Here is a 25,144-nt window from a genome sequence, read left to right on the forward strand (position 1 = left end):
ACAGTCTTGGATATCAGATAAGTATCATAAAAGTGAAGAAAATCTCAAAGGTTGGGTAAAAGAGAACTGAAAATCTAGACAGGGTGCTTCCCTCAAATTCTCTCTGTAACAATGCAAAAAATAAGTGAATAAAGCCAAATTGGTTTGCTGGGTCCTTGTCATGATATAAGATGAGAGCTACTTTTCAGGATACATGCTTTAAAGATGAATTTATCAGTGTTACTATTTTCATACTTTATTATTTTTTTCTTTCTTTCCTTCTTTTTTTTTTTTTTTTTTTTCAGGGGGGACATAATTAGGTTTACTTATTTATTTGATTTTTCAGTGGAGGTACTGGGGATTGAATCCAGGACCTCAGGCATGCGCTGTACCACTTGTGCTATACCCTCCCCCCTTATTTTCATACTTTATTATTAATACTATTACAGTGGATTTGTTTACTGTGTTTCATTGCTTGTCTTTGGCATACCAGCTTCATGATAGATTATATATATTTTGAGTGAAATTCTAATTTTTGACGTTGGAGATTAAAATGGATGTTTTTGAATTTCAGATGAATGAGTTAAAACCTAACTTTTGGAATATAACTCATTTGTAGCTGAGAATTTAACTGTTAATTCTTTAGAACCCTCCCCCCTCCCCATATCACTGTATAGGTGCTATGAAATGACTTCTAATTCTGTGTTTTCTAAACAGATAATAATTTTGAAAAGGAAATATTTTCATCAACATTGGAATATTTTGGAATTTTTTACCGTGCTCATTGGAATTGTTGATATATTCTGTTTATATTTTGTCAAATTGAGACCAGACAACTTGGTTCTTATTCAGTTTGCAGTAATAATAGGTTATTTCAGAATAATTAGATTTCTTCCTCTTATCAAGGTAAAACTTCACATTTTTAAAAATTGTGGTTTTTTTTTCCTACACTATTTGTCAGATGAATTAAGAAACCACATTATTTTGAAAGAAATAGGGCAGGTGCGGGGAGCTGTCTTTTCTCCTGGAACCCTCTCCTGACCGGTATCTGCTTGGCTCACTCTCTCACTCCAAGTCGTTGCTTAAATCTCACCTTCTCACAAAGCCCTTTCCCTGACCACACTACCTGCCCTCCCTACTCCCAGCTTTCCACCCTGTCTTCCTGATCCCCCTCCACCTGCTTACGTTTTATTTTTTTCTCCATAGCACTTATCACCATTTTACTGTATGTTGTGTGTACTCTCTGTGGGGTGGGGATCTTTGTTTTGGTCACTGATGTACCCTAGGACTCTAGAATGGTGCCTGATAAATCATAAGTTCTTCATAAGTTATTTACTGGGTGAATAAATGAAAATGATGATGCTACTTGAAGCAGAATAACCCAGAAACAAGTTCTCCAAGTTTTAGTAAAATTTGCTCACAAAGCCGTAACTGTGCAGTCAGTGTGCTCTCCTGCCTCAGCTTATGATTCGAAAAATTTCTAGCAAAGGAGGCTGTTGGATATCCTAAGTTCCTTATCTTACGGGTGAAGAAACAGGGCTAAAGAGAAGATTTATTCAGTTGGTAACTATCCCCCAGGTTATGGGGTGATCTCTCTTCTGAAATCCAGGCGTGTGGAGAATGGGGGAAAAGGTGTAGGGACCTTCCCTTAAAGCTACAGAGGCAGCTATCCACTGAACTTTCATCTCTTTAGGGAGTGGCTCTCAAACTTGAGTGTGCATAGAATGACCTGGAGGACTTGTTAAAGCACTGATTTCTGGGCTCATCCCGAGAGTTTCTGGTTCAGCAGGTCTAGAGTGGGGCCTGAGTGTCTGTGTTCCTAACAAAGCCGCTGGGTGATGCCACGGCTGGTCTGACAATGACACTTTGGGAACGTCTGCCTTAAGGGTGCTTTTCCTCGTCACATTTTCAGGCTTTTTTTCTTCTCTCTGTTATTCCAGATAATGATACCACTGCTGATAAGTGTCATAGACGTGCAGATCAAAAAGCAGCTCAGCCTGATGTATAGTATTACAAAAGGCTATGTCAAAAGTCAAGAGGATACCAAATTTTTAATACGACAGATTTCTAGCCGAGAATCAGTAAATCAGGTGAGACACAAGCACTGATCATCTGGGGAAAACATCACTTAGGTGTATTAATTTCTTTTAAGATTCTGTCTGGATGTATTTGACCCAAGAGATTAAATTATAGCAAGTGAGGGGAATTCAGTTGTTTATCATGTCAGACAAGGTCTGCAGGGAACAGTCTCTGCTCTTTAAATTTCAGCTGTCATGATTGAACTTATTTATGATTGTCACAGAAGAAAATCTACTTGCTTTTATTTTCTGAGTGCAGAGTAGAGATTCTGCCTGTCTTGTAACACTCTCTGAAAGGTAGGGCACTTCAAAAAGGCTTCATGTAGGAGCTGAGATATGAACAAGGCTTCAAAGAAAGGGTAGGTCTGAAGTGGTGGGAAGAGAGAGGGAAAGAGAACAAAGATGTCACATTGAAAACTTGAAATGCCGGTACTGAGGAGTGAATGAGTGGTAGTATTTTGCGATTATGTTTTTATCATTCAAGACCCTCCTCATTTCCAGGCAGGAAAAGCCCCAAATGGGAGATGAGGGCATAAGCACATTAGGAACTCACAGATGGAAATAGTCATCTCCTGACCAGGTTTCCTCATGCCAGTCTGTCCATTCCAGGCCACTCTGCAATTTAGTCGAGTGAGGTTCCTAAAAGGGCTATTTCAAGCTTTGTGTGTGATTTTCTGCTTAAAAGTATTCAGTGGCTCTGCATGGCTGAAAGGGTAAGATCTTAGAATACACACACACACACACACATACAGAAGACAACAGAGATAATAAAAAATAATCATACATAATTTGACCACTTAAAAATTAGTTGTAAAGTTATACCACCCTACCACTTCCCAGAGACAGCCCCAAAGTCACCATTCCTGTGTTAAATTCCTCTAACTGCTTGCCGTAAGAATTTAATAATATGCGTATGTATTTAATTCTTGACTTACTGTTTTTAAACAACCTTTATTTACTCTCTGCCATGGAGTATAAGGAAATAACATTCCTTCTCCTTTAACCTTTTCTTTTTTCCCTTTTCTTGAATTTTTGGAGCTGTTGTTTTTACAGGGAAAAGATTTATAACATTCACATTCTATTCTGCAAGTATAATTAAGTCTTCCTTCTTTTCCATAAATGACTCTATACATGGAAAACCAAAAAACAACCTTTACTTTGTTATGATTGTATGAATGCCACTCACTGTAGACCCTATCATTTGATTCAAACCATAATAAAGGGTATGATCTAATGTCATTAAACATTTACTACTTGAGAGAGCTTCTTCTAACTGAAACAGTCCAATGAATTAATTTTTTAAAATCTACCTTCCTTCTTTTCCTCAGCCACTCTTCCTGGCCTCCCATGCGAGCCTCCTGTTTACTTCCATTTTTGTTAGGCTGGATTATGCCGAGAAGTCATTTTTTTCCATAGGATGTATGGACTGAGACATCTAAAATTCTTTTTATCTTGTTTTTTTAATTTTAATAGTCTGACTCTTCAAAACCGTTTTCTTGAAGTCATTGCCCCTGTCTTAAGCATTGCTGTTATAGGACTGGTTTTACTTTTGCTTTTTGAGGTGACTTTTTTTTCTCTTTCTCTTCAGAGGCTTTTGAGATTTTATCCTTGGAGTTCTGAAATCTGATCAGGATGTGTCTAGGTGTGATTAAATTAAAAGTTGTTTTTGTTTTTGTTTTTGTTTTTTTTTAAAAAAAGTCCTACACAGCACTTGGTGGAGCCTTTATAATCTGAAGTTTGCCATATTCTTTCCATTGTTTCTTTGATTATTTCCTCCCCTCTATGATTTCTATTTTCTCCTTTTAACATCTTTTTAAAGAGATTCTTGAATTTCTGGGTGTAGACTCTGTTTCAACTTTTCTCATAACTTTCAACTCTTTGCTCTTTGCTTTGAGAAACCCCCAACTTCATTTTCCAAGTTCCTAATTCAGTCTTCAGCTGTGTCCCTTCTGCCATTCAGCCCATCTATCAAATTTTACTTTTTTTTTTGGCAAGCACTCCAAGAATTTTGATTGCTTCTTTTTCATAGTAACTGTTTCCTTTCATTTTTTTTAATGAATATAATGTTCTCTTAAATCTCTTTCTTTTAAAAATTTGTTGCCTGTATTAATTCTGCTTCTCTGAGGTTCATGCTTCTATTTGCTGTATTTGGTTCCTGTCTTTCATTATGTTTTTTCCACCCAGCGTTGGATGATTTGGGGTTGCATGTTCTTAACGTGTACATGAGCGTCTGAATTGAATAGTACCAATAGCTGAAGGGTATTTTCTCAGCTCAAGTGAGACTCCTGATTTTTAATCTAACAGTGAGTTTAAATCCTAATTACTAAAGTCCGAGATCTGAGGATCGTGTGCATATACATAAAATCAGGAATGGGCTGGGGGTTATGACTTCCCATTGTCATGCCTATTTTTGGTGACTTTTAGTTACCTCAGGTACTCAACCGAAAAACAGATTCTTCCTTTTTTAAATTCAAGAGAAGAAAGAGGCTGTGGAGACACCTAACTTAATCTTTTATTTTTGATTTCCAAAATACGTAAAAAGATGTATTGTTAAATATCTTTAGCATTTAAGATTTCTTTTGTGTAATCAGGGACCACGATAGGAAGAGCATACCTGGGTTTTAGGAAGGCATCCAACATCTTTTATGATAGCTGTATAGAAAGAGGAATGTCATCTAGATTTATCAGAGAAGTATTGACTATTGGATCAAATGTTAATGTGCGACAGAATTCTGTCCTGTTGATTCACTTGTAATTTTGGAGAAGAAAATTAAAAAAACTACTGAAAGTCTAGGTTGGTCTATATTAGAAAGAACAAAAGCTATTCATAGGAGAAAAGATTTTAGAAGCAGGAAGAGGGGAGAAGAAAGACAAGAGCCAGTGAGGGGAGCAGAGAATGTGTTTTGAGGAGTTTGAGTGAAGGCACAGAGATCTGGGGGCAGTTGCTGGGAAATATAAGAGATGAAACAAATTCCCCTTTGGCATTTTTAAAGGAGACTTTGGTAGAGATTTAAATGACTTTTTGAGATGTGTTTAGATATCAAACTGATGTTTATTCTGAAAGTGACACGGTTCTAGAAACTGGCCAGTGGCCGCTCACCTTTAGGGAAGTCACCCATGCGTCCAGGCTTTCATGATTGTATTCTTTTTGTGGGCGTGAGCTGGTTCCTCTGCTCTCTTGGGCAAGGCCGTCCTTTGGCAGTTTCACAGAGTTGCTGGAGGGGGCTTCAGTCTGGCCTGAAGGGGACTTAGCTGCTGCCTGTGCACCTCTGTAAGCACAGCATACAGGTGCCATGTACAGGCTAATAACTGGGCACTTTCCCAATATTGAGTCAATGTTACCAAGTGAGAAGAAGTGACTTCTAAAAAATTTTATTTTTTATTGAAGTGCAGTTGATTTGCAATGTTAGTTTAAGGTGTACAGCAAAGTGATTCAGTTATACATGTACATGTATGTATTTCAGGTTCTTTTCCACTATGTGTCATGACAAGAAATTGAATGTAGTTCCCTGTGCTATACCGCCAGTCCTTGTTTATCTATTTTATATATAGTAATGTATATCTGTTAATCTCAGACTCCTAATTTATCCCTCCTCTGCCCTTTCCCCTTTGGCAAGAGAAGAAACAATTTAATAAAAACTGTATGCCTCATTCCTGTATTCAAAATGAGGGATTTATGACATGTGGTTTTTCTAAACCAAAAAAACCAAAAAACAAACCAAAAAACCCCACAACACACGCTCAACTTTAACTGCTTAAACTTCAGATATCAAACCAGTTGTTCCCTGTAAATAGCACTACACCATGCATTTTTCGGGTGCAGAATTTCAGTCATCTGTAGCCTGTCACCCCAGAGAACTTCCAGTTGTTCAGTCCCAGGGCTGTTAGTGTGGTTCAGTGCAAGCTCCAGAAAGACTCAAAACTAGAAGGTAAGCTCCATGAAGAGCCACGCCTGGGACATGGTGGGCATTTGACAAATACCTCTTGCATTATTGAACAGAGATTGGTTAGACCAGAGTGGAGCTATTTCTTCTTTTATGTCATTTATGCAGGAAACATGAACTACTTGACACCATTTTGCCCTTATTCCACTTGCTTTTGTGCTTCCAATAGGCTGACTCCCCAGACAGCCACTCTGTTGGCCACCCTCTAGTGGGGCTCTATCCATGAGAGCTCTCCTTGGCATTCAGCAGAGTACACACTAATTTTTCCTGAGAAATATTAGGCACAGTGGTTATGTACGCTCCTGACCACATAGCATTTATTGGACTATGAGTACAAGCCTGGGGGAAGAAGTAGAATTAACGTAGAGGGAAGAATTAAGCCAAATATCTCCCCCAAATCATAAACTTAGTGAGATTTCTTCTACCATACTTCTTTTTCTCATATTTTAAAGCCTGAAATGTACTTGGTATAATTAGAAATTAATGTTTTTCTTAACTTCTCACAGAAATTATATGAAATTTTGGAAACCAACAAACGAGATGCTGTCAAGGAGCTAGGTAGGTGGTTGGAATATCTGATTTCCTGAAATCGCACCTTATCATCCCATAATTTAACCAAAGGAAGACAAGTTCATGCTTTTATTCAACCACTCACTCATTCATTTAGTCATTCAATAAGCATTTCCTGAACACATGTGATAGGCCAGGTGTGCAAAAACTGGCAAGATCAGATTCCTTAAGGTTGTAAGAAAAAAACTAAGATTACCTTTGACAAAGGGTGTTTTTGTTTTGTTTTACTTTGTTTACAAGGATACTCAGGAATGTGAGGTTGCGAGGGATATCATTTCTCAAGCATCTACAGTCACTCTGCTTCAGCTGAAACACACAGCAGGAGCCCTAGGACGAAGCTTCTTAGATCTGCTTTTCTCATAAGGGGACTGTAGGCCAGGCTGTCAGTGTGAGAACCTGGCGGATGGTAGGCCCTTAATAAATGGACATTATTATAAAAGAAAGAAAGCAAACCACTTTGTATTCACAAGGACGTTGTAAGATGCCATATGGATTTACAAGGATCGTACTTTCCATATCAAAACTGAAAGAACACGGTCTAATGAATGAAACTGTAAGTTTGGAGACAGTAGTTCAGAATGTTTCTGCACTATCTCAGGAAATCCAGGGCCCCTTGTTTCCATTTATGTATTAGGCAGATTTTTATTTCTGCTCTTTTAAAGATTAGGGGTCTAGGAGCTGCTGTCTTATGTTTTAGATCAGTATGGAATATTCCAGAGTTTTCTAGATTCAATCATGTAAAAGGGACTGCCTGTACCCATATGGTTACTGCAACTGATTATCGAATGCTAATTATGTCAGGGGTTGTGTCGATGGCTTAATATGCATTATCTCATTTAATCCTTATGCTTACTCCATGAGGCAAATACTATTATCACCTTCATTTTGTAGATAATGAAATAGAGGCTTAGAAATGTTAACTCACCTGAGGTCGTATGGCTGGCAAGGGGCCACGTAGACCTCAAGCCCAGGTGTATCTGACACCAAAACCTGTGCTCTTTCTTGGCCACGTTGTCCTTCATTTCACTGCTCAGCTCATTACAGGTAAAAAGTGACTGAGTCCCGTCCAGACGTCAGGCATTGTGCCCAAGGTTAGGATTACAAAGACGAAACATGCAGCTTTAGCCTCGACTCCCACCCAGTCCATTCCATGACTTCTCATGCTCGTTGAAGAGGAAAAGCTATGCAGTCTGATCTCAGAAAGACCTACCAGCCAAAGTCCAGGGGCTCTATCACTCATTTATTCACCCACCCCTGGAAAATTATATGATACGGAGGATGAGGCAAATAAATAAATATAATCATACTACAAGGCCATGAGTGACATGGTGGAGATGTGTAGGAGGTGCCACGGAAGTAAGGTGGAGGGATTGTCTCTCAGCGGGTAAAGGAAGCCCTTTTTCAATTTTATCATCCACAAAACAGAGATGAAAATAACTTTAGTCCTACCAGCCTCACAAGTGCTGTATGAAACAGGAATGAAAGAATATTGTGTGAATACTTTGAAAATTGTGAACTATTATATGAGTGTTAGTTATTATTACAGTTACTGCATTCTTTGCTTACTGATGGTTTTATTTGCTACAGGACTCATAGAGCACGAGGGTCGTGATGTTGTCATTGCTTTGAAGACTAAGCAGGCGATCCGGAACGTGATTGCTAAAGCTCTGGAAAGCCTCACCTTCCTTTGGTCAAGAGGCATTATTGATAAATATGAGGGCATTGAGCTGAATAAGGTAATAAAGTAATTTTCCATATTGCTTGATTCCATGAGCCACCACCCAAGGCTGCAGAGTGTAATGAACAAGGGACACTGGAAAAAGAGCAGTTCATGCCAAGTGTTAACTCTGTAGTTGCCGAAACCTTTGTTAATGCCAGTGGCAACTAGTGCCAATGCCACCTAGTGCACTCTGGGTCGAAACCACTTGGTTGCAGATAACAGAACCAACCTGAGGTAGGTTTAGCAAAGAAATGATGTTGGAGGATTTATTATAAGGACACACAGTGCCTTACAGAACCCATGGTGGCCAGACCACATGGCCAGACTTTGGGAAGAGGCTTGTACCATGACCTCCAAAGTATTTCAGATTCTCCATTTCCTAACCAGGTTGCCCTCTGTGGCATCTTCTTTTGGCTCCCTCTACAAACTCACTAGATTTTTCTGCCTCTCTGTCTACTGGTGGAATGTGTTCTTCCCAGTCCCATAATCTGTGACAAGGGAGGTGGTAATCATATAATGTTAATGTAGTTGGTAGGGGACCTGTGTGTGTGTGTGTGTGTGTGTGTGTGTGTGTGTTGGTGGATTTCAGGGAGGGGGCAATTCTGAGAGGAGAGGAACAGGGAAGACACCCTAATTGGTTAGCTGATAAATGGACTTTTGAAAAATTATACATTTGCAAAAATACTAGGAACATAAGACAGAGGGGAAAATGTTGAATGTTTAATCCCATCACTCTATTACATCCACAATCTAGCCTGCATATTGTGCAGATTGGAATGTTCTTTCTTTCCTGTTCAAAAGTCTTTCTGCTTCCTAGCATAAAGAAGGAAAATTCAAGTTCTGGGCCCATATCCTGCCTGTTTTCCTAATGATAAGCCACTGCTGTGTGTCATGTGCTTTTTCTTGTCACTGGCACCTTTCAGTCAGAGGCCACCATGGACTGTGCTTCTGGGCATTCTCTGGACATAGTTCCGTCTCCATGGCCCCAGAAGGGAGGGAAGTGGATGTGGGACAGGCCAGCTTTCCCCTTTATAGCTCTACCTCTTTTGTCTCTATAATATCATGGCAAAGGACTAAATGCATAATATAATTTCTCCTTAGTGTCTGTCAGAGGGACAAAAGGGGATGCTTTACAGTATTCTTCATGTTACACCTCTGTGCACATGGTGTTTTGTATTTTTGTGTGTTTTCATCAATTTGAAGATTACATAAGATTCAGTTGAATGATGCCCATCAAAATAAATAAATAATACCCCTTATGAAAAGAGGGGATTGTTTTTTTCACTACAGGTTTGTTTGGAAAGATAATGGTAATCCTCCAATAGTTATTTATTGAAAGCCTACTAATTGCCTAGTTTTCATCCAAAGAGATATGATTATCAATCCCAGGTCATAAGGAACTAGGTAAGTCTAGTCAATTTAATTGAGTAAATGTATGTTGAATACCTACTTATGCCATGGACTCTGGAGGAGATTGGGATACTTAATGAGCACATCACTGACCCCAAAGGCCATGGGCTCTGCTCATTATTTCATTTAGTCATTTATTCAGCCAATCAACAAAAGTTACATACAACATATAAGTAAAAATAATGATACTACATATAATGTAATGAGTTCCATAAGGGAGATTTGTAAGAGATACCGTGGGAAAAAGGGAAATAAGAGATTATCTCTTACTGGTGGGGGAAGCCAGAGAAGGCTTTTCAGAGGCCACAAAACTAAAACTATATGCTCCAAAATTAGAAGAATTTAGGGAAGCAAATCATACACATGAAGAAAAAAATTTGAGATAACCTGGCATTAAATCATACAGGAATCAACTGTGAAGTTTAGACAATTTGAGATTAAGACAGAGTAGAATACAACTGCTAATTGAATTGTAAAGATGATAAATTCAATATGAGTTAATATATCAGTGAAAATAGTAATAAGGGGAGAATAGGGGCAAAAAAGGTCACAGGACAATTTAAAGGATGAGAGACCAGTTAGAATGGGCATCATCAAAAAGTCTACAAATAATACATTCTGAAGAGGGTTTGGAGAAAAGGGAACCCTCCTACACTTTTAGTGGGAATGTAAATTGGCGCAGCCACTACAGAGAACAGTATGGAGGTTCCTTTAAAAACTGAAAATAGAGCTACCATATATATGATCCAGCAGTTCTACTCCTGGGCATATATTTGGAAAAGATGGAAACTCTAATTTGAACACCCCAATGTTCATAGCAGCATTATTTACAATAGCCAAGACATACAAGCAACCTAAGTGTCCATCAACAGATGAATGGAGAAAGAATATGTGTAAAAAAAAAAGAAAAAGAAAATGTGGTATATGTATATTATATATATATGTAAAATGGAGTATTACTTAGCCATAGAAAAGAATGAAATCTTGCCATTTGCAGGAACATAAATGGAGCTAGAGTTTATCATACTAAGTGAAGTAAGTCAGACAGAAAAAGATAAACATTATATAATATCACTTACATGTGGAATCTAAAAAATAATACAAATGAACTTATTTACAAAACAGAAACAGACTCACAGACATAGAAAACAAACTTGTGGTTACCAAAGGGGAAAGAGGGGAGGAAGGGATAAATTAGGAGTTTAGGATTAAAGGGTCCACACTACTATATATAAAATAGATAAATAACAAGGACCTACTGTATAGCACAGGGAACTATATTCAATATCTTGTAATAATCTATTACAGAAAAGAATCTGAAAAAGAATACATATGTACAAAACTGAATCACTTTACTATATACCTGAAACTAACACAACATTGTAAATCAACTCTACTTAAATCAGAAAAAATAAAATATAAAAAAATTAGATGAGAGAAGCTCTGAGTCAAAATCATGATTAAATTTGCATAACAGTATCTTATTTAGGTATTTATTTATTTTTACCTAATGTCCCTTTTCTATTATGGAATTGATCACCATTATTTTGATTGTGTTTTTAGGTACTTCTTGCAAAAATAAAAGCACTGAATAACTTTCCAATGGCAATCCCACCCCCTACTCCTGACAAATATCTTAATAATATCATTTGGCTAGAAAATAACGATGTTCTCATTGAGTTCTTCAAGGTAAATATTTTGTCTTCTATTCTGGCTCAGATTCAATGATAATTATTTTTCATTTGTTCCACTCCCTAATGCAAGATTTAAAAAAAAAAACAAACTTATCCAAAGTAAGGATCCTGTAATGGCCAATGAAGGGTAAGTCAAAATGGAGGCCCAGGAAAACTCGGAAGAATAGATTTCATTTTCAGCCTAAAGGGAAAAGATTTTTTTTTTTAATAATTGCTGTCAGCTTAGGATGAGTTATCTATGTTACCTGATTATTACCAGTACCATCTTATTTTCTGTTGTAGACCTCTGGACTTCCAGATGCACACTCTGGAAAATATTTTTTTTTAGTGTCTGAATTCCATTTTTAAATTACTATACCGGCAAGGCAGATAATATAAAAGTAAAACTATCTGGGTAGAGTATAAATAAGGAACAGTGAGGACTATGGTATATTCAAGAATTCATGCTCTGTCTAAAGTCAGCTGAGTGTTGCTATAGGAATTTGTACTCTTTCAACAAATACTTACTGAATATCCTCTACACTCCATAGACTATTCTAGGTTTGGGGATGTGACAGTGAACAAAATAAATGAGAGTCCCTGCTTTCATGGACTTTATACTATATGGATGGAGATGGACACTAAACATACCAATATGTAAATAAATAGTCTGTCAGATAGATCACAAATGCTGGCGAGAAAAGGGAATATGGTTGGGCAGCTATTTGATATGGGTGGTTAGGGAAGACTGCTCTGATAAGTTGACAGTTGAAAAAGTCCTAAAAGAAGTGAGGGAGCGAACCATGTAGATATCTGGGTGAGAAGTCTTCCAGGCAAGTGAAGTGCCCTGAGGTGGAGCGTGCTTCCTGTGTCCAAGGAACATCCCTAAGCCCCCTGTGGCAGGACCAGTGATGGATGGAGGAAGTGAAGCCAGAGCAGTTGTGGAGAACCTGAGTTTGGAGAACTTTTTAGGTCATTGTAAGGACTTTGGCTTTTACTCTGAATTAAATGGAAACGGATTGAGAAGTTTTAAACACAGAAGTGACATGATCGAACTGACGTTTTAAAATGATTGCCTGCTGATGTGCTGGGAACAGGCTGCCTGGGGTCAAGGGCAAGCCAAAGACACCAGTTAGGAAGTGATTACAGTAAAGCAGGCATGAGATGATAGGTCCTTGGATGAGTGAAAATGGTGAGAAGTGATCAGACTTTTGATAACGTCTTGAAGAGAGAGCTTTGATGCTGATGGAATGAGTGCTAGAGAAATGATGACTTCTAGGATTTTAGTCTGAAAATAGAAAATAGTCTGAAAATGGAGTAACTATCTACTTAGATGGGGAAGAGAAGACTTATTTGGGGGAGATAAGAGTCTGATTCTGAATAAGTTAAATTTGAGAAAGCTATTAGACATCCAAGTGGAGGTGTTGAGTAAGCAGTTAAATACATGACTGACATTCAGGTGCGAGGCCACAAGGGAGGTAGACATTTTGGAGTTGTAAGCACAGGGCTAATAGTAAAGGTCCTGAGACTTGATGAGATAACTTAAGGAATTATTATGGACATCCAAGGATTGAGTCCTGAGCTATCCAACATTTAGAGGTGGGAAGATGAGGAGGAATTAGCAAAAAATAATTGAGGACAGAAAAAGAGATCAAATTTATGGTTACCAGAGGTGGGAGGTGGAAGCTGGGTGAATGGGAGAAGTGAGTCAAAGGGTACAAACTTCCAGGTTATAAGATAAATAAATACTGGGGTTGTAATATACAACATAATGGCTATAGTTATAAAGTCATACTGTATGGTATATTTGAAAGTTGCTAAGAGAGTAGATTGTAAAAGTTCTTATCACAAGGAAAAAAATTTTTGTAACTATATGAGATGATGTATATTAACTTTTTATGGTTTTCATTTTGCAGTATATGTATATCCAGTCATTATGGTGTACAACTTAAACTTATATAGTGCTGTATGTCAGTTATATCTCAATAAAGCCAGAAAAAAAAATCTGAGGAATTGTTCATCAGGTAGAAGGGAGAAATAAAGAATAGTATCTCAGATGCCAAGTGAAGAAAGAATTCCAAGAAGGAGAAAGTGAGCAACTATGTCAAATGAGGCTGAGAGAGCAAATAAGATGAAGACTGAAAACTGGCTATTAGATTTAATAATGTAGAGGTCAGATTTTAAAAAAGAGGATCCATAAATCTGAGTTTTAATGTGAAAATTCCAAATCTGTAAAATTTGGCAACCAATTCAGAATTTTAAAAATACTATGTAGGCCAAACAAAATACATCTGTGGACTGGATGTGACCCATGGACCACCAGTTTGTGGCTTTAGTTTTAAATGGCATGGTAGGAATTTTAGGGTATATAATATTTTTTCAACTTATTAAAACCTGTTAGATCTTTGGAAGCAGGGAGACACTGTGACGAAGAATGGTTCTTGCTTTAGCACAGATTTGGTTGTGCTATACCTTGTGATCTAGGCATGGAGATATATAAGGCAACTGTTTGTCCATAACGAGGGCGGTTTTCCTTGTGTTTCTAGAAAGACAGCGATCATAGTGGAGTTTCCGCTGAGCCTTGAATATCTGATTTCAAGATACCAGTGTTTTCTTCATACCAGAAATTTCTAAATTTTTCTTTTGAAATTGATTTCAAATTTAGTTAAATTAAGACTCCTTTGGTTGAAAGTAAAAAACCCTACTTGAACTAGTTTAAGCAAAGGGGGAGCTTTGTTTGAAAGGATGCTGTGGTGGTATACAGAAGCTAAGGGTGGGAGTCAGGCCAATCTCGGGGTAGGTGGCAGGAATCTGTGGACCCTTCCTCTTACACTTGGCAATGATGACTCAGTTCTCAACAGCCAGGCTCTTTGTCTCTCCGTTTAAATTCTTGAGAGAGAGAAACCCAACTGGCTTAGCTTGAGTCAGATGTCCAGCTTTGGGGAGCACACGTGTGGCTGTGAGGACAAGGAGACCTGATGGGCAGGGGCCACTGGGGATAGTCTGGAAAACAGATCTCAAATAAACGGAAGCGGGAGGTGACGGATGGGCCTGGACTGGGAAGAAGATACCTAAAGGGTGTTTATTACAATCTACATCCTGTTCAGTTTTTTAAAATATCCAACTTTAAAACAAAATTTAAAGAGAGGCTCTTTATAGATAATGCTTTTCACAAGTATAACTAATTCACCATCCTGAAATGAATGGGAGAGGACTGGGAAAAACACTGAGAAGATAACTCCATAAATTCAAGATTCCCATACACCTGAGGGGAGTCTATAACCAGAGCACAAACTTCTCCCCCTTCTTAACCTGCCAGGCATACGCAAAGCTGTTGGACTCTCTCTCTCCCCTTACGGACATCTTCCACTCTTTACATGACCTTTTTCCTTAATATGTTGGCTTTTAATAGCCATTTAAATCAGATTGCACTGGGGTTAAAAAATGTAATAAATTGGGAAAACATGGGCATTGTTCTCATTAGGGACTGCCCAGGAATTATGGGGATGACTAAAATCCATTTGTAAACAAAACAGAAAACAGACAACCTGCTACTGTAGACGTTAATTTCAGTCTTGGTCTCCATCCCAGCCATGACTGTTAATTTTCACTCCTCCTCCCTTCTTTCATCCTCCAGCTGCTATGGTTAATTAAAAAGGTAACAGTCTATAAAGATAAGCCTGAAGGAAATGGTAGAAAACCAAGGCCTGAATAATACATAAGCTGGAAAATTGGCTCTAGGTGAGCTTTCTAAAAATATTGTGAAGTCATCCATGCTTATTTCAACGCTGTCAAATAATTCAGAAGTAAAAAGTGAAAGCTTTTCACTCCTCACCCCACGCTTAGAGATAACCACTGTGAGTGATTTGGAAATACGTTTCCTACACATCTCTGTAAAATGCAAATCTGTTTTTCCTGTTTCTCCTATAACAATCCCATCCGTGGCTTTCCCCTGGTTTTGGGAAAAGCCTACACTCTTTCCCCCTGGTTTTGGGAAAAGCCCACATTCTTTACTGTGCCTGTGAGACCCTGCAGACCTGGCTGTGGCTCACCTCTCCAGCCCTGCAATGTTCCCCCACGCTGCATTCTGACTTTCGTGGGCCCTAGGCACTCCTGCCTTCATGGGCCTCTTCCTCAGTAAAAAAAAAAAAAAAACACTCAAAAAATTATACTTTTAATTGCTTTAGTATAAAGATGGATATTTTACTGTTAAAGCATCTTCCTCTACCTAAAAGTTCTTTTATTTCCTTCTGATATTAAAAGAAACTAAAATGTTGTGAATCCCTAAAAGTATTGTGAACCCTGGACACTTAGCCTAGTGATGCTCAGTGGTAACTTCAGCCCTGGCCTCCACCACTCCCTGCCTGAGACATGCTGAATATTCTGCATTTACCCTCAATGCAGGTACTCTATTTGCTTCTGAGTCTTCGCATAAACTGAATTCTGTGCCCTACAGTGATCTTCATCTCCTCGTATCCTGGCTGTTACTCTTCCTTCAGGTCTCAGCTTAGCTGTTCCTTCCTCTGTAAAGTCTTGCCTAGACATCCATGACAGGGTCCTGCGGTTTTTCTGAATGTTTTTTTTTTCCCCCAGATTGCCCTGTGCCTGTCTCTTTGATCCTAATTATAGCATTTTCTTGTAAACACGTATGCCACCCAGCATTTATCAGGCGTTTCTACAGTCACTGTGCTTGGTCCTCGCCCCAAGGTCTACAGTTTGCTTGCTTGTCCCTTTTTTCCCCCTAAAAGTTAACGAGGTATGTCAGCACGTTATAATTCATTAACAAACCAAAGAATATGGTTTGTATTTATATGTTACTTTTCAGCTTTAAAATCTTATTTCTCTTTAGACAAGTAGGCTATGAAGCCTTTGTGTTGATTCTTGTTTTCTTTCCTTTTCTTCTCTTTTTTTTCTTTCAGGAAAGAGCCAAACTTGCCTATTTTGACTACGGAGATGTCATTTGCAAAGAAGGTGAAATGCCGCAAGGAATCTACTTAATTATTTCAGGAATGGCAATTGTAAGGGACTATTTCTTTATCTATTTATTTATTGCAATTGAAGTGTCGCTGATTTTCAACGCTGTGTTAGTTTCTGGTACAGGGACTATTCTTTACTGAAAATGTATTTTGAAATATGTAATTGTAACATAAGGAGAAATTTAGGAACCAAGACTTTTCAAATTTTTAACATAATTTCTTTTCCAAATGAAACCGTTTCTGCTCAGAGTGAACACCACAGCTGAGAGGTAATGATAATCTACACTATCTGAAAGGTGCTTCCTACTTTACAAAATGCTTTCATAATGATTACTTACTCCTCACAGCAATGCCAGGAGGAACAGTCTTTTCCATGATGTTCAGATAAGGAACCCAATACTTGGAGTAGTTGGGTTACTCACCTAAAGGAAGTGAGAGTCAAGAATGAGGAAACAGACCACAGTGTCAGATCCCCCCAGAGATCAAATAGGATGAAGATCATAGGATTTTTAACCAATAGGAGGCCTTTGGTGTCAGCAGTGTGATAGGGACAAGAATCCTTCAGAAACTGAATAAGAGTAGCTGAATCCATGGGTGAGCCCCAGCTATGACCCAAATAATCCCCAGATCCTAGATGATGGTGGTAAGTGACAAAGCCTTATTATAGTGCAATTAATATATTTGGTTTTCTATTTTTGGAATGGGTGTTTCCAAAATTACCAAAATTAATCATGGAAATAAACTTATAATAAATATAATACTAAGTAACACATGTATAGCACTTAAGTGTCTAGCACTTTTCATTCATTCATTCATTCATTCAACAAATATTTATTTCATTACCATCATGCAGCAGTCACTGTTCAGTCTAAGGCACAGAATTGACAGAACAAACAAAAATCCCTGTCTTCTTAGAGTTTAATTTCTAGTAGAGGCATAGGAGGAGATGGGACAATGAACAAAATACATAAGTTAAATATATGTAGGATGTTAGCGATGATGGAGGGATGAAGAGGCTAGTTGTGACTTTTAAAAGGATGGTAAGGATGGCAATATGTTATGACATTTAATCCTTATATCAACCCTGTGAGAAAACTGGTACACAGAGAAATCAATTCATTTGCGCCTCCCCCCACCCTCAACTCCCCACCAAGGGCACACAGTAAGAAGTTACAGATGACTTTGAACACATAGCATCATATTCCAGACATGGATATGTCCTTAGCCAGTATTTTAGGCTGCTTCCATTAGAACCCATGTGCTTAGCCATTGTGCTATGTTCCCATTAGAATCATAACAAATCATAACAAAAATATACTGCTACCCTGCTATCAGTATTTATTAAACATGTCAAATTGTTGCTGAAAGATCGGCCCCTGTCCCTGATGAGCCAAATAACCCAGAGACCGGATTTTGGAGCTTAGAAGAAAAGAGACAGCTTTATTACTTTGCCGGACAAAGGGGACTCATAGCAGGCTAGTGCCTTCAAAACTGTGAACCCATCTTGGAGATGGGGTAGGGTGGTTACACAGCCATAGCTCAAACAATAAAGCATTGATAGCAAGCAACAGAATCATTTTCTCTTCAGCAGACTTAGAATGGTGTCAGGATGACTTCAGGCAACCGATTCTGTAGAGGCCAGCAGTTGTCACTCTTTCGATCTCTTTATCTCAAGGTGTGGTCTTCTTGGTATTTAGCCTACTTTGTAAGGTTACATTTCTGTGACTTTTCTCCCTGAAGATCAACTCAGAGACCAAGCATGATTATAGCTTTTGATTACTGGAATAAAGTAGAAACAGTAAGATCAATAGCTTTAGTTTTAACAATGGGCCTGGAGCTGTGAGTAGCAACCAGTCAGTCAGGTCAGTTGACAGTTTCAAGGGCAAGCATAAAAACAAGCAATCTGTTAGCCTAAGTGCAGCCATTTTATTAATCCTCCTTCAAAATCACACACATAAAAGCTGCGGCATATATGTTTCTTTGGGGAAATTTTCCTGCAATGACCGAACTAGCTAAGGCTTCTTAAAATACAAGTCCAGTGATATTTTGGCTGAAGATGTTATATTCGTGTTCTACAAATGCTATAACAAATCATTACAAACCTAGCCCCTTAAATTTATTACCTCACAGTCCTGTGTTTCAAAAGTCCCATAGGCTTAGCTGCTTTCTCTCCTTGAGTCTCATACGGCCCAAATCAAAGGGTCTGTGGGCGGTGTTCCCTTCTGGAAACTCTGGGGGCAAAATCTGTTTTCAGGCTCCCTGAGGTTGGTGGTAGAATCCAGCTCCTTACAGGGATAGGCCGGACCTCCCTGCTTTTTGCAGGCAGTCAGCTGGCACCCGCGTCCATCTCCCAGAGCTGCTCCTGGGTCCATGCGCAGGTGCATCTCAGAGCGAAGGCACATCCAGTCCTCTCCACTGTGCTGCGTCTCTTTGACGACTACCTCCTGCTCTGCTTTTGAGGGCTCATGTGATTACACTGAGCCCCAAAGGATTATCCAGAATCATCTCTTTATAATCCCTTCACAGCAGTTCTTAGATTAATGGTTTGATTGAATAACAAAGGGAAAGCGGTCTTGGAAGGACTTCTTTAGAATTCTGCTTACCACAGATGTTATCCTCTTTCCTTGGTTTGTAAAAAGCCAACATTCTTCATTACTCAGAAGACCTTTGAACTGCATTCAAAATTGAATTTTAAAAAAAGGTCGAAGTCCTTTGGAAACATGAATGCCTCTAAAAGTCTGAATGGTTACTGTTAGGAGAGGGTGCAGTTTATACAGCAACTCTTTCAGTGACCATTTCCCCCTGTTTCCTGTGTCTTGAACAATAGCCTTTCTCTTGCATATTTGCAGCTAAACTTTCTAGAAATTTCTGTAATCCTCTGTTTGATCTTCCTCCTGAAATTTGATACCTTTCTTTTACCCCCATTCACACTTACCAGTTCTTTTCCTGAAGTAACCCAATGTCCTGTGTTCATCCTAAAAACCTTTAATGTCTCGTGATAATTACCCTTAAGCATCTTAAGGGAGGCAAGGCTTCTACTGAAATCATGGCTTGGTTTGGAGGCATATTAATTCATGGTATCTGATTTACGCATCCAAGGAATTGAAAGTTGTTTTTTTTTTTTTCCACCTGAGACACTGGCCCATTATGCTAAGAATATCTAATAGACTCAGAGTGGGTGCTTGCCTTCGTGGAAGACAGCAGTGACTACTTTTGTTAGAATTTTTATGTGAGGAAGGTAAATAGGGGTCATCTATAAAGCTAAAGATTAGAAATAGCCTTTGCCTTAGAGAGTTGAAATGTGAAAGAAACCATGATCTTTGTGAAGACTAATTCCTCCTTCACACCTGAAAGGATTCTTAAAGAATCTTTTCCTTCTGTTACGGAAACGACAGGCCAGCCAAGAAACAAGCACCACTCGGAGGGTTGGAGTACTCAGATGTGTTATGCCGGCGGGCTCAGAGGGGCTTCTGCTCCGAAGCTCTGAGCACCTCCAAGACGTGCGCATGAGGTTTTATAGGGTACAGTACAAGCTTGGGGTATTCAGCCAATAGGCATGGGACAGCTTTAGCAGCATCATTATCACAAAAGTGGAGGCAGGAAGGCAGCATTCCAAAGCCAGAAATATATCTTTAAAAATCCAGCTGGTTAGCAAAAAAACATGAACAGCAAACCAACACTAATTAACTTAGATTTACAAGTTAGTCCAGCAGAACTCAGATCAGTATTCCGATACTTAGATTTGTGAGTTATCTTGTTAGCCCAGCCCAGCCTCTCCTTCACATTCCTAGACTTATGAGTTCACTTGTTAGACCAGCCCAGCTTTTCCTTCACACTTCCGTTGTAATAACTGCGAGAAATAGCGGGAGCTCCTAGGGTTTGCTCAAGGGCTTTTAATTTTGTTTTTCCCTTTGCAGTTGCAGAGTTCACCTCCTACCTTTGGAATAGACAGGAGCCTAAGGGCTGGGAGAGAGTCCGTGATCAGGTTCACAGAGTACTGTACTAGTGGGAACATCATTGGAGAGCTGAGCTGCCTGCTTAAGCGTGAAATTGAATACACTGCCATCTGTGAAACTATTTTACAGGCAAGAAACTGGTTCTGTCTATATTGTGGGTTGTTAGTTAATTCTTCCTCAAGTCAGTAAAGGATGCCAGCATGTTTTCTTCCTCTGGGTTCTAATGTCTTAGTTACTCATCCAACCAGCTGTTGTGAAACAGTGCAGACTAGGTGAGAGAAGGGTGGAGCATCCTTGCTGTGGGATCTGGAGGGAAATATTTTAACTATTAAAATATTAAATATTTTAATATTTGACTCTGTCATTTTTTTAATTAAATGAGAAAATAGCTAACTTTTGATTTTATGAAGATAAGGAAAATGCATATGCAAAGTTTAAGGTGCTCAATAAATGGCCCCAAAATGAGAGCAGTGTTTTTAAAGAATGTTTGTTTTCCAATTCTCTTTCTTCCGCTTTTCACTTGCTAGATAAGACGTTTATTTAACAAATAAGTGGCCAGCTCTGGGGGGATTCAAATGGAAATGAGCCCAAGTTCCCACTTACAAGGAATTCTCAAGCTTTGGGAGCTGTTAGATGCACTAGAGCAGGGTCCAGAGTGTGACAAACAGAAGCGAATGTTGCTTTGTGAGTTTCATACCATTTCGTTTTTGGAAGAGGATAGAGGCGTAAATGTATTCGCAAAGCTGAATTAATTTCATTGAAGTTCAGATAGGTTGACTTCTGAAGGAATCGTCTTCCTTATTCAGATTATCACTTTGCTCTGAAAACAAATACTGTGAATGAGCCCACTTTACCTACTGCGGCAATAAAAATAGCTAAGTTTATGTGGCTTAGTTCCTTAATCTTGGGCTCATGAGCCATATCCTTTATCATGACTATTGATTGGTATAAATTTTCCTGGCCTGTTATTAAGTCTGTAGCTTTAATTGGGCTGTACATTTTATCCTCTTATACTTAAATGGTAGAGTGTCGTAATTACCATACTCAAGTTGATAGTTTTTCTAGGAGGTTAGGTAGAGATGAAATCTATAGGCATCTTTTTCAGACAATCTTGTAATTTAGTTTCAAATCAAGCTTACTGCTTGAAACCTTGTCATTTCAGGCCTGCTTTATCTCCTTGGAGGATTTATACGAAGGCTTTGATGTCTTCTGGCCATCCCTGGAATATAAAATATGGCTAAAGCTTGCTCTCAGTATTGCCTGTCAGTATTTTGAATCAGCTCTTGCTGACGAGGTGAGTTGCATGGTTAAAATATGAACGAAATTTTATTTACTGTATTGTTACAAAATGCATTTCATATTTTGGAGACAAAGACAGAAAGGAAAGTTGTGTTTGATTTTTTTTAAGTAGGATTCCAGGATTTTTACCTCTTATCCTGACTTCCTGTAGGTCATCAGTCCCTTTGTGACAGCTAATTTTCCCAGGCTACCTGCAGTCATCCCTTAAAAATAATAGATTCAGCAAATCTTGAATAGGTAGATCCCCAAGAATCAAGCATAGTACTAATTAGAACGAGTTAATGAGCATTCAGTCTGGTGTTTATTATAGTCTACTCTGCTACCTACGTTAATATAAATTTCCTGCCTTTTCAAATTTTTATTGAGTTTACTGAACCTCATCTATGAACTTTATCTCAAAAAAGTAGTGGTTCAAGTCTGTTTTTGAACTGGCACAGTTTACAAGCCCATCGTTACATCCCATTTAATAATTATTTGAACCCCTATCATGAGTCTGGAACCGGGGAAGAGACAGACCTGAAGTTCAACAGTATTTGTTGAATTGTGAGACTGAATATAAATATTGAGTTAAACAATTAGCATGTCTTGAGAGCATAAGAAGACAAGCCACAGACTGGGAGAAAGTATTTGCAAAAGAGACACCAGATAAAGAACTATTATCCAAAACAAAGAACTTTTAAAACTCAACAACAGGAAAACAACCTGATTTTAAAAAATGGGCCAAAAATCATAACAGACACTTCACCAAAGGAGCTATTACTAAACATGTGGAAAGATGCTCCACATCATATGTCATCAGGGAAATGCAAATTAAAACAACAATATGATAATCACTACACATCTATTAATTAGCCAATATTTGTAACACTGATACCACCACATGCTGGCAAGGGTGTGGAGCAATAGGAACTTTTATTCATTGCTAGTGAGAATGCAAAATTGTATAGCTACTTTGGAAGACAATTTGCTGTTTTCTTACAAAACTAACATATTTTTGCCATGTGAACTAGCAATCATTCACTTTGATATTTACCCAAAGGAGCTGAAAACTTATGTCAATGCATAAAACTACACACAGATGTTTATAGAAGCTTTAATCATAATTGCCAAAACTTGGAAGCAACCAACCAAGATGTCCTTCAGTGGATGAATGGATACATAAACTGTGGTACATTCAGATAATGGAATACTATTCGGTGCTAAAAAAAAAAAAAAAGAGAGAGAGAGAGAGAGCTATCAAGCCATGAAAAGACTTGGAAGAAACTTAAATGCATATTGCTAAAGTGAAAGATGCCAATGATAGGACATTCTAGAGAAGGCAAAACCGTGAAGACAATGAAAAGATCAGTGGTTGCTGGAAGCTGGGGTGAGGAATGGTGAACAGGTAGAGCTCAAAGGATTTTTAGGGCAATGAAAATACTCTTTGGTACATGTATGATGGATACCTGTCATGATACATTTGTCTACACCCATAGGATATGCAACACCAAGAGTAAACTCTAAACTATGGACTTTGGGTATTAATGATGTGTCACTGTAGGTCACTGATTGTAATAAATGTACCACTCTGGTGGAGAATGTTGATAATGGGTGAGGCTCTGCATGTATAAGGGCAGAGGGTATATGAGAAATCTCTGTACTCTCCTCTCAGATTTGCTGTGAACCCAAAACTACTCTTAAACTTTGTCTTAAAACATTAGCATGTCATGCTAAGGCAGTCGTGTTTCTTTCACTGCATGGCAGTAATTTTCAGAAAAATTTTAGCAGAAGGGTAAGATTTAGATTCTTTTCTTCCTTTTGCTTTGCCTCTTCATGAGAATTAGGACAAGTTTAGAGTCTAGTGTGAAACTCCAGAGGAGAGGATGAGGACCAATAGGTTGAAACTCTGTGGAGTCAGAGTTGACTCAATAGTAAGGTGAATGTCCTTTTTGTTTTTCTAAATTCACAAGCAACACATATTCATAATATAAATTTTAAAATATGTTACGAAACCTAAGAAAATAATAACTTTCTACCCCAATTTTACTCCCCAGAGAATCTCTATTTAACACATTAGTTTATTTCCATCTAGTTTTTTTCCGTTAAAGAATTAACCAACTAAGACTTTTTAGAACATCCAGGCACCAAGATTATACTGTATCCTCTCCTCTAGACCATAAAACTCAAAATTTACATGCGTTTGAAAACCACAATAGCTTTTAAAAAGGCTTTTTTGGTTGTAAAGTTCTAGAGAAGTTTGCTAATTAATTTTCTTATGGTTTTGATGCCCCAGCTATGCTGATGCCCTGAACAATTAAGTGTTTGATTTGCCTGTCAGGGACCAAGATCTGAGGCCTGGGTCATGTCGCTGTGCATTTCCTGTGCCTGGAGATATTCAGAGTGAGCTGATGGCCCCCGTCAGGACACTGTCCAGGAGATTTCCACTGCTTGGCTGACCTCTAAGCTCCTGTATTAGTTTGCTGGGGCTTCCGTAACAAACTACTACCAACTGGGTGGCTTACACAACAGAAATTATTGTCTCACTGTTGTCAATGCTAGAAATCTGAGATCAAGGAGCTGGCAGGGTTGGTTCCTGCTGAGGGCTGTGAAGGAGAATGTGGTCTAGGCCTCCCTCCTTGGCTTGTAGATGGAAGTCTTCATCTTCACATGGCGTTCTCCCTGATTGCATGTCTGTGTCCAAATTTCCCCTTTTCATAAGGACAAACTGTCATATTGGATTAGGTGCCCATCCTACTCCAGTTTGACCTCATCTTATTTTAAACAGTTACATCTGCAATGACCCTGTTTCCAAATAAGGTCACAGTCTGAGGTACTGAGGCTTAGGGCTTCAATATGAGAATTTTGGAGGGACACAATTCAGTCTATGAGAGCTCTCTTCCAGGTCTAAAGTCTATAATTCTGAACCTCGAAGTATGCTTAAGACTCAGTGCCTTGCTTGTTTCGTTTGTTTCTTTGTTTTTTTGTTTGTTTTTTGTTTGTTCCCTTGTCAACTGGGACGTTTGCTTACTGCTAGGCAAAACCTATGCATCTTTAGGACTCTGGTTCTTGTGTGAATAGAAATCCAGGAGGCATAGCAGACTGCCCTGCTGTGGCTCATTGAGCTCAGGCAAGCCCATAAGTCAGGACTGGGCAACCACATTCAGGGCCACTAGACAGTAGCAATATAAACATTCTAAATTCAGAATCTTTTCAGAACCCATTCTGAACTCCAAATAAACTCTGTCTGTTGGTCCCAGGGTCCATTTGCCTTTTGGCACCCTCAAAGAACTCAGCTAAATCAATGAACTTGCTTTCTTCTCTTCTTTTTTTAACTTTTAATCTTCCTTTTATTTCACTTATTCTCTTTTAAATTGAAATATAGTTGATGTACAACATTATGTTAGTTTCAGATCTACAACATAATGATTTGACATTTGCATACCTAATGAAATGATCACCATGATAAGTCTGATAACCTTCTGCCCCAAAGTTATTTCAGTATTATTGGCCACATTCCTTATGCTGTATATTACCTTCCCGTGACTTTATTATGTGACTAG

General features: G+C 38.6%; 1 protein-coding gene across 7 annotated transcripts in view; it reads left to right on the forward strand.

The window, feature by feature from the left end:
• SLC9C2 (solute carrier family 9 member C2 (putative)) overlaps positions 1 to 25,144 on the forward strand; it is a 69,839-nt gene that overhangs the window by 38,324 nt on the left and 6,371 nt on the right. For 6 of the 7 annotated variants that reach the window (XM_072946092.1, XM_031688770.2, XM_072946093.1 and 3 more), the window contains 8 exons: positions 697 to 885; positions 1,920 to 2,069; positions 6,508 to 6,559; positions 8,159 to 8,307; positions 11,265 to 11,390; positions 16,294 to 16,392; positions 20,268 to 20,435; positions 21,469 to 21,600. In XM_072946092.1, coding sequence (XP_072802193.1) covers positions 697 to 885; positions 1,920 to 2,069; positions 6,508 to 6,559; positions 8,159 to 8,307; positions 11,265 to 11,390; positions 16,294 to 16,392; positions 20,268 to 20,435; positions 21,469 to 21,600 — 1,065 coding nt within the window. The remainder of the gene's footprint in view (positions 1 to 696; positions 886 to 1,919; positions 2,070 to 6,507; positions 6,560 to 8,158; positions 8,308 to 11,264; positions 11,391 to 16,293; positions 16,393 to 20,267; positions 20,436 to 21,468; positions 21,601 to 25,144) is intronic. The other variant, XM_072946094.1, reaches the window with a different exon arrangement.

This window comes from Vicugna pacos, chromosome 21 (assembly GCF_048564905.1).
Source record: "Vicugna pacos chromosome 21, VicPac4, whole genome shotgun sequence".
NCBI classification, from domain to species: domain Eukaryota; kingdom Metazoa; phylum Chordata; class Mammalia; order Artiodactyla; family Camelidae; genus Vicugna; species Vicugna pacos.